This window comes from Lampris incognitus, chromosome 1, assembly GCF_029633865.1.
Source record: "Lampris incognitus isolate fLamInc1 chromosome 1, fLamInc1.hap2, whole genome shotgun sequence".
Classification (NCBI taxonomy): domain Eukaryota; kingdom Metazoa; phylum Chordata; class Actinopteri; order Lampriformes; family Lampridae; genus Lampris; species Lampris incognitus.
The window spans coordinates 105,805,257-105,816,072 of NC_079211.1; the positions used below are offsets into that span (position 1 = coordinate 105,805,257).

At 43.9% G+C, this 10,816-nt stretch overlaps 1 protein-coding gene across 2 annotated transcripts in view; it reads right to left on the bottom strand.

Annotated features, from left to right (window-relative positions):
- bmp2k (BMP2 inducible kinase) overlaps positions 1 to 10,616 on the bottom strand; it is a 95,935-nt gene extending 85,319 nt beyond the window's left edge. For both annotated transcript variants that reach the window (XM_056287151.1, XM_056287150.1), the window contains exon 1: positions 9,594 to 10,616. In XM_056287151.1, the coding sequence (XP_056143126.1) occupies positions 9,594 to 9,732 (139 nt within the window). In that variant the 5' untranslated portion in view covers positions 9,733 to 10,616. The remainder of the gene's footprint in view (positions 1 to 9,593) is intronic.
- Between the last annotated feature and the right edge of the window lie 200 nt (positions 10,617 to 10,816).

Here is a 10,816-nt window from a genome sequence, read left to right on the forward strand (position 1 = left end):
TACTTCACATCGCATGTCCTGCGATGTGATTATTACGCATGTGCACATTGCAATGACGACCCTGAAATGATATACTGAGCAGCCCTACACAAAAACACACACGTCTGCTGAATAACCAGTGGCTGCTCTGCACATGGCCCGGTGGGTCCAGGGGGGGATTACAACAACTGATAGGGTGGCGGGCAGATGAGTCTAGGAACACAAAGCCTACCAATGGAAAGAAAAAGTGATTCAGGAGGAATAACCTTGACTTAATATCAGCAGAAAGGAAGTGCACACGACACTTTTTACTTACTCCCTCTTTCGAGTAAAAGGGGTAGCTATTCACGACAGACACACCATTCTCCTGAAGCACAGTAAACTCTCGCTGATGTAAACTTGTGTCCTCTCTGAATCACACCTTTCAGTTGCGGCACGACTCGGAGGCAGCACATGACTGAGCCCGACAATAAAAAAAAAAAAGGGTTCTTGCCAATTTTCTATTAAAAAAAAAAAAAAATCGAAACTTTGCCCGGAGCTTGATTTTTGGTCTGACGCTAAATGTTGTTGAATGACGCACAATAAAATACATGCTGATGTGGTTGAAATAACTATCCACCTCATAATAATAACAATAACACTGAGCAAAAGGGTAATTTATATGAAATGTGTTGTCATGTACTGAGAAATAAACAATCATTTCCTTTCGCTAGGGGAGGGTGATATGGCAAAAATATATATCATGATTTATTTCCAGGCAGGACCACAATCCACAATCTTATCACGATTATTTTTCACATTGGTTTTTGAGACTATTTTGCAAGTTACTGAACAGTACAACCAAACTAATTTCCCTATTTAAAAAAAATTTTATATATATATATATATATAGCCTTAAGAAATTTTGAGGTAACAAAACCTAAGGAAATAGGAACAGGCCAAAGTACCTTTTCAAACAGATTTTAATCAAGTGTGCAATTCTGCAAAGTATGAACATTCAACCAGAATTTTGACATGGGTCAGACTTGTATTCAAGTACAATCTGAGACTTTTGCACGACTCTGAAAATGAACATTGGTTTCAAAAGGTAAACAACATAGCATAGCGGCCTATTCCGATTCCTACCAACACAGGGATCACCTGTTCAAATCCCCGCTTAACCTTCGGCTTGGTCGGGCATCCCTACAGACACAATTGGCTGTGTCTGCGGGTAGGAAGCCGAATGTGGGTATGTGTCCTGGTCGCCACACTAGCGCCTCCTCAGGTCGGTCGGGGCGTCTGCTCAGGGGGGAGGGGGAAATTTTGGGAATAGCGTGGATCCTCCCATGCGCTACGTCCCCCTGGTGAAATTCCTCACTGTCAGGTGAAAAGAAGCGGCTGGCGACTCCACGTGTATCGGAGGAGGCATGTGGTAGTCTGCAGCCCTCCTCGGATCGGCAGAGGGGATGGAGCAGCGACCAGGACGGCTCGGAAGAGTGGGGCAGTTGGCCGAATACAATTCGGGGAGATGGGGGGTGGGGACAAATAAAAGTAAACAACAACACTCAAGTAAAGTGTACTCTTGCTACATATAACATTAAAAAAAAAAATCTAACAGCCATGTTGGAATAATATTTGCGGCTGGGTATCTTATACCGCAGATCGTGTATTTTGAGCAGTCTTGAAACCCTCATTTTCCGCGGTTTTTATGGGAATCATCTCCTTGGCCAGGTAAAATGTATGTCACTGCATCAGTCACCTCTTTCCAGCGCTTACATGTCCTGTCATACCGAGTGTGCTTCTCAAATGCCTTCATTAAAGCTGTTTGTTTTGGTCTCGTAACCTTTGGCTGCGTGGCGGTAGCTGATGCGCCCTCGTGGGTTCCCTCCACTGTTCGACTGTTGGCCTACTCTTTCAGGTGCTTTCTTTCGAGATGGTTGAAGCGGTTCGTCGCTGCCATCTGAAGTGCGAACCTTATCTTTGCAATGTTTGCACATAACTGTTGTTCTCGCCTTGTCGGCGAGTTCCATATTACCAGTGTCGAATTCTTTTTAGGGACCAACTCCTCCGTGTTACCATCCATGCTGCTACGTTGCCAAATAAAAAGGGAGTATGGGAAGAAAACCAAGGCACTACCTACTGTTTGCTATTATTGGTGTGTCTCTAGGGAAAGCACGAAACAGACTAGCAAACAGTGTGATTTAAGATTTTGCTGAGAAAACGACTTTGGATGTGTGTATGAGCCATAGAACAGCAACTGACAGAATGTGCTATCAATCAATCAATCAAGTTGCACTTTATATAGCGCTTTTCTAGCTGCAACAGCCACTCATACTAATGACCTCTCTGTAAAGGCAGATCGTAGAGACATTTTAATAGTTCAAAATCTAATATTGCCATATCACACACCCCTACCTTTCGCTATCCCAACTTTGTGCAGTTACTAGAGGTATGAAGCTTCACTGGCCTCATGATTCGACTACGATCCACCTGTCAACGATTCAACTGCAAGATGCGTCTCACTGTATCGCACATTCAACTTTTTTATATTACTGCACATTACTACTTTTTCATCAATTAATACAAGCAGATAAATCTGAATCCCCTTTTTATTTAGACAGTGCTTTCAAAAATCAGACGACCACAATGTATAATATAAAAAGCTGCATCTTTCAATACCAGTATCTGTGTGACCCACCTCTGTACATAAACCTTACAAAAGCAAAACACAAATCCTTATGTGGCGCATTACAAGTGTACTGTCATCTACAAAAATAAGGTTTTCACATAGCAGCTCAAAGAACGAGCACTTCCCGAATGTGGCAAGCATGACAAATGCCGTCAAGAGGCGCGGGTAACCCGCTGGACCCCACTCATGATGGGGATCGGGGACCAGTGGAGGGTAGACACTAGGGCTGTCCCGAACACCATTTTTTGGCTCCGGCGCTTCAGTAGTAATCAACAGCGAATATTCGGAGCTTCGGCAGTGGGCGGGCATGGCTCGGGAAGGACTCAGCCAGACATTTCCCCTTTCTCGGCTGAGATGGATGGCATAGCGCTGCAACACGTATCTTTCAGTTTGATTAAAGCTATTCATTTGTTAAGCATTCTGTTATTCTACAGTAATGTTGTTTGTATTATTTGTTAATGAAAAAAAATTCCAAAAGGTTTGGTGTGTTTTATGCATGTTTGTTTTTCCGAGAAACGCAACTGAACCAGGTCCTATCTATGCACTTCTTGTGACGTAACAGCTTGTGACAATTTTTCTTATCATGGATAAACCATAGACCCACACAAATCCTCATAATAGGCTCCGAACCTGAGACAATGCCCCACAAAGCGCTGTGAAACAGAAGCACAGAAACAGCGTACTAGCTCTGACAAGCTTTAAGATTTGAGATTTATATTTATAAGATAACATACACTTATCCATACTTCTTTGTCATTTTTCAGTACTCGCATACAGCCATCCATCCATTATCCAAACCACTTATCCTGCTCTCAGGGTCACGGGGATGCTGGAGCCTATCCCAACAGCCATTGGGCGGCAGGCAGGGAGACACCTTGGACAGGCCGACAGGCCATCACAGGGCCGAGACACACACACACACACACACACACACACACACACACACACACACACACACACACACATCTCCTCCACCTCATACCTCCAAATCTCCCATCTTAAAACACATACTGCTATTTAAGACAGTTAAAAATGTTTCCCCCTGCTACCAACAAATTAACTTGAGTCACAACAGTATGTGGGCATATGTAACAGTAAATATCGCTAAAATATCCATACATATATACTTGCATAGAGAGAACAACTCTCATTAATGTACTCATTACTATACTCTCATTATTGTACTCGCATACATTGAAACGAAATTTGTCCTCTGCATTTAACCCTTCCTATACACTAGGAGCAGTGGGTAGCCGCAGTGCAGCACCCAGGGACCAAGTCCAGCTCCAGGGAACAAGTCCAGCTCCAAATTCTGTCAGCTATTAGCCTTAATCTATAACGTTTTACAACCTGAACCTAACAAGAGTCAAACAAAGATATAAAACACACACATTTCTATTATAACAAAAACACTTTTAATGAGACAGCCGTAAAGGCAGGCCTAACAGTGTAATACTCCCAACACTTTTCTGACAAAGAAATAATCACTCGAATACAATATTATTTTTACCAATTACTGACACAGTAAATAGCAAAAAATATATGAACTTATTGTAATAAATAGAACAAGGTAGCACATTTATAATAACAGCGGCCCAGCTGAGGTTTTCAGCATTTTGTCTTCCCTTTAACGGCCAACATGAACTGAAGTGTGACGTCACTGCTGCGTGAGAGGGATGTCGGGCACCCAAGCCGAGATGGTACATGTTTCCACATTTTAACGGTGCAATTAAAAATTATAAATATAGCACAAGAACGTGCTGAAAAAATGTATTTTTGCAGTACACCTTTATTGATAGCCTACAATTAGTAAAAAAAAACAAAAATATGAATCCCAAAACTGAAAACCGAATACCTATCCAACGGACAAACGTCTGAATACTCAAATATTCGGGTCCATCCCTAGTAGACACACGCCCCAGACACCACAGACCCGTTACTGCTCAATCTAGCATGGCTGAATGCCGACCACATGGGGCCGCAATGGCATGCCGGAGTCTTGTTCATTATCAGAATTAGCCAGATAAATCGCTCCACCAACTAATAAAGGCCATGCACCACCATCCGCAGAATAAGAGAAAGAGCTAACAATCTGTCAGTCCTTTCCGTGTCTAAACCAGGTGAGCTTTTCTGTGTGGAGTCAAATTAAGGCCGCAGGCTCCAATCCTCGTTATGCCCTTCTGTCAATTTCTTTAAGGTTCAGCTCTGCAACCATACCCCCCCCCCCGGAACCCAAAGACTTTGGTTTCCCGGGCGCTGCCTGGCAGGTCACGGGTATAACGCCACCGGCTCGCTAGTAGGCATCGTTTACGGTCGGAACTACGATGGTATCTGATCAGAAAATCACCAATCAACGTTAATAGGCTATAATTTTGTGCAATTATGTCCCGCCACTGCATCAATGCTGAATCGCTCCAGTCCGCATCGTGATGCATATTTGATAATCAGGAAATGTCCACACCTCTAGCAATTACCAAACTTGTCAAGAATTAAAAACTACCAGACTAATTTTTCAGACTTTCTACGGCTGAGGACGCACCCTGTATAATAAAAACTATTGCTAGAATGAGAAGAGCGAGGGTGACACATTCGCAGATGCTTCCTGTCACCATTTCTTCTCTCATTTTTTGGCTTCCTCTATGACAGAAGCATCAGATAGCACTAAACAGAGATAATGACAACAAGCTTTAAGTTAAGGGAAGTGAATCATTTCCTGTTCAACATACACATTATCAGACTCAGCAGAGAGGCTACTAATAAAAAAAATGAAACTATCCATCCATCCATCCATCCATTATCTTAACCGCGTATCCTGCTCTCAGGGTCGCGGGGATGCTGGAACCTATTCCAGCTATTAAAAAAAAAAAAGTCAAAACACACACGGGCTTGTGAATTTGTATGAATGATTCCATAATCAGTCAAAATAAAGACCACAGAGAAGGGAAAGGTGGTTTTCGCTGCACAATGCAAGACCAGAAACCTGCACCAAGATTCACAGAGGCTTTCCTCTGCAAGGCACATGGTACTTTTCAGCAGTTTTGCTTTTCAGGGAATCCCATGCTTTTCATTAAACTGGCACAGCTGCTGAGCAACGGTTGAATAAGAGAGGTGGGGGTGGGGGTGGGGGGGATGAGGTTGGGAGCTGAGACTCCGGGAAACATCCCATGATTCATTGAGTATCCAGAGAGCAGTCGCACAACTGACCCACTGCCAGATGATGTCAGGCTGTTGGTTTCGCCGTCTCAGACCAGCCGTGCATACTGATGGACCGCCACGCTCTTGGCCCTGCTACCCTTTGTAAAATATCACCGAGGGTTTGACCAGTGCAATAAACTCCGCATTTTCTTGTGCCTGATATATCCCCAAATCAGTAACACACCTTTACGATGATACCAGTCAACTAGGGCTTCAAAAGACTAAGGCTTCTAAAGGATCGGATTAGATTTATTGATCATGTAAGTTTGTCTGCACAAAAGCGTTAACGTAACTAATGGCTGATTAAATACCAAAGGTGCTAACAGCTCTGACAAATTGCAAACTTACAAGCATCAAGCAGGAAGGTGTTAAAATGCATGCACTCATGATGGATACGCTTTTAATGATTGATCCCGTCAGACTGCATTGTCTTAAAGAAGGGTAGAAAATGTGACGTAGTTGCATGCATGTGTTGGTAGCTTGTAATATTCAGACTGCATGAGAAAAAATTTCAGGCGTGTACGACCATTTATGATAAAGTTGTGAGCATTTTTGTATCACTGTTCTCATGCCACTAGGCGACTGTTGTGTTCTCGTCGGTGCTGTCACGTGGGCTCGATGCTGAGAAAACGCCAACGAAATCAGCACCCATAGAAAAGATGGCAGAAGGTGAATCAGAAGTACGATTTATAGAGTCAGCGCATACGAATTAGACTAACAGTGTCCCTTTAGCGCAGTTTCCTTTAAAGCAGTCCACTAATATGGTGTATTTTGTTGAGAGAGCTAAAATTCTCAAATTAACGGTTTCAATGTTGCCAATATGCTAGCGTACTACCGTTATTACTTGCAGACACTCAAACATGGATGCAATAGTCTAGATCAGTGTTTCTCAACCGGGGGTCCGCGGACCCCTAGTGGTCCGTGGTGTAATTGCAAGGGGTTCGTGAAAATGAAATATCTTTTAAAAAAAGATCCTATGACGTATATAGAAATAGGATTATTTTACTCAAATGTGACTGAGACCTTTATCTACCTCAACTATAAAGGGTAACAGGACCTTTTTCTCTAATTACATCTGTTTCACAAGTGTAATTTATTGTATTTTAATAAGAGATCTCACTCCCGTTTGCATTGTTAAAAGTTACTGCATAAAAATTCTGTTACATATATCTGAAAGTTACTGAATACATACTCTGTTTTGTTACATATATCTGAAAGTTACTGCATAAGAATTCTGTTTTGTTAACTATATCTAAGTTACAACTGAAAGCTCTTATTTTTGCCCCAAAGAGTGAATAAATGCTATAATGCAATTTAAAATGCAGTTTCTACTGTTTCTATCAAATTGCAACCCCCCTCCCCCAAGATCAGGTGGAAGGGTCCTCAGGGTAGATCAAAAATACGCAGGGGGTCCAGGACCCCAAAAAGGCTGAGAACCACTGGTCTAGATGGTTATTTGTGCAGGCATGTGTAAGCACAGGATGCGGCGTAATGACTAGAGGTGGAAGATAAAGTAAGGAAGATAAAGTATATCTAATACAGGAAGGACCGGACAGACGAATACCACTATAGAAGAGTCCTCACATGCATTTAATTTTCCCTGTGACATGTTGAGACACTAACACTTTATTCCTGAAGATTGTTGGTGGCCCAAAATGTCAATGTATGAACGAACAAACTATGGGAGAATTAGATGCACTTTGTGCTGTGAACTCCATTTTTCTGTTTACAGAGTTCAAAGCCATATGCTATCCTCTTAAATGGCTGCTTCCAGCCACAGACAGACAGCTCATGTGATTACATGATGACACAGCCTCATGACTGACTGTGGGAGGTGCATTTTTCAAACTAGTAAGATCATGTACTGTTTACAAAGTTGCATCACTTGAAGGAACATTTTTCAGTTCAATTTAAAAGGCAAATATAGGCGGTCCACTAATATGGTGTATTTTGTGGAGACAGTTATGACTGCTGATGAGCAAGACAGAATAGGGGAGACACAGGAGACAAATGTCTGCGGGACTTGATCCTAGGCTAGCAGGGGTACAGCTTTGACTTTAACTGAGGCAGAATTAACCACTTGACTGAGCACTCACTTTTTAAAACATCGAGGAAACTGAAGACTCAGTGACCATCAATAAGCCATCATGGGACAACGTCAGTACAGGACACTGTGTTCTAGGGCTGACCCAAATGCTTCGATCGTTGCCATGGTAACTGACGGCAAAAATCAGTATTCAATTATTTTTTTCTTTTTCCAGGACACAGTAAATGGGAGTTGGCAATACAGCATGGGAAAAACATGGAAAACGGTGTCCAAGTGAATGCAGCATGCTAGCTGTTCATAATCATAAAGTGATGCCGTTAATTATTTAAGATTTCGTGTAAAGGTCTATACGGACAAAAAGCCTTATTTCTTTTTTCTTTTCATGAGCAACCGATTTCACTATGAAAGTGTTTTTGAAGCCAGATTATTTAGATAAATGAAAAACACCTTGAAGTCTGATTTAGCCTTTGTCTCTCAATAGCACAATAATTAATTACAATAACAGCCGAATGATAGTATGTGATGAGGCAGAATTAACCACTTGACCAACTCTGAGCACTACACTCGTTTTTGAAAACACTGAGGAAACTGAAGACTAGGTGACCTTCAATAAGCCATCATGGGACAATGTCAGTACAGGACACTGTGTTCTGGGGCTGACCCAAATGCTTCGATCATTGCCATGGTAATCAACGGCAAAATACATATGAGCAATTTAGTTGGTATAGTCTAAGGCTGTAGCATGTTTGATTATTGCACACACATGTCGTAGCGAAGCTTCGTATAACCTTGAATACTTGTCAAATTTGAACGGCAATCGGGACAGCCCTACCGTGTTCCTTCAGGTTAGTGTCCATGGTGTAATGTGCATGTGATACAAGTGGTCCTCATAAAATTATTTAATGGTGCGTTTTGTTGATTATCTAGTCAGAGTCAGGCAAGTGTGACTTATTGCTTTTTGCATGGTGTAACCGGTCACCCTCCATGCAATTATCCTGCATCCATCCCAGATCAGTCACGCAGTCAATCTTGCCTCAATGCCTCAGTTGAATCGGATTAGTACGTTGTACTAAAATAGGTCTAACATATGTCAGATAACTAGATACAAGCTAAATCTTCGTAAATTCGGATCACGGAGAAGAACAATACTTAGTAATCTGCCACAAACAATTCCTCTTGGAGAAAGAGAGAAAGTAGTAATTTCATCAAATATTGAAAAACAAAAAAAACAAAAAACTTGGTCTTCTAAAGTGAATACATCAAACGCATATGAGTAACTGCATGGGGACTAGGCGGTTATTAGTCTGAGGCGATCTTCCAAATTTGGGCTCCTGAGGAAGGCATCTAAAAATTCAATGTTACCGAGTTGGGAGGAGCAGTCCGATCCTGCTCTGTCCCTGTTAGTCCGGTTAATCACCCCAACGTCCCACCCACCAGAGGAAAGCTGCCTACCACAAGTCATCCTACAGATAATACCTTGTAAGATTAGCAAATGTACAGCCCGGTAAAGGAAAAAACCGGGCCATCCCCGTGGGGCTAACCCGTTATAAAGAGCAAAACGATAAGAGGCTGTTAGATCTGCTGAGCATGTGGGAGCTGGGTTAGTTTCTCACGACATGGCACGGTCGGGTGTGTCCTGACAATGGTGCACAAAGTGGCAGAGGAGTTACTGTACACAAGACGTGTTTATTTGTAATTACATACCCTCTGCGACGAGCTCCTCCACGGTGACTTGGTACCGGCCCACGGCGAACACTTTGCCGAAGTAGTTGCTGACTCCGGAGCCGCAGCCCGCTCCCAGCCCGCCGCTCTCCGACTTTGGCATTCTGGAAAACTTCTTCATCCTCTCTCGCGCTCTCTCTCTCTCTTGAGTACAGTCACCAAATGCCAGACCCTCTGAAGGGAGGAAGGGATGGCTGTATGGGTGGTTGGTGGGGGAAATCTGTATAACACAGTTAAATTAAAACTCTACGGTTTCCCGGCGTTGCCCTATCTGCTTATCTCAAATCTTCTCACGTCCTGCATGCTCCGCGTCTGGCTCGTCTCTGGAGGAACTTCAGGGAGACATGACAGCACTGCGAGGGGCGCCGCGGCAGGGTAACGTCGCCCCGTCTGTCTCTCAATAACCACGTACCGTCAGAAACAGCGCCGGTGTCGAGATCCGATTGCCGCTAGCTGAAACCACGCATGCCGCTGGCGGGCTGCGGCGGTAGCTATCGACCACTGTGGCGGTCAAGTTGGTCGCCTACACTGCTGCAACAAAAACAACGACGACCGAGGAAAAACGACGCAGCTCTCACAGTGCCGGTTACTATAACCGTGTTATCAACGCGTTGTGCGGCGCGGTCCCGGGCGACAATTCCTCGGCGGTAAGCGTGAATCTGACGCGGTAGCCCCGAAAGACGACCCGAAGCACACGGAGCGCTTAATCCCGCGGCCGGCTCGACACTCCGGCCAGGCAGAGGCTGGTTGACGTTAGCGTTAGCTCGCTAGCAAGGTGTTTAGCGTGCAGGCTAACGGGCTAAACCAGCAAACCCACGGTGAATCTCTAACCCGCAATCCGCCCCAGACGCAGGTGGCTTTAATGAGCGGAGCGTCAAGCAGCCCCGACAAACGCAAAGCGCCCCGTCGTCTGTCGGTTTTCCGGCTCCGTGCTCCAGACTTGTCCGCCTCCGCTAGCTTAACCTTTTCTCCCCCCGTGTCATTTTTCGTTAGTCTACTGTTAAAGTTGCAACTCTCCTGACTCCCAAACACAAGTGGTGGTTTGTTATTACCCAACGAGAATGACAACCTAACCCAGCTCGGGCCCGCCCCTTCTTTGTTGTGATTGGTGTAAATGGCGCGACCACAGACGGGGCTTATCTCTGATGGGGTGGAATGAATGACAGTCTGAACGCTCCCTGTTCGGTTGAGTAAGAATGCTAAAC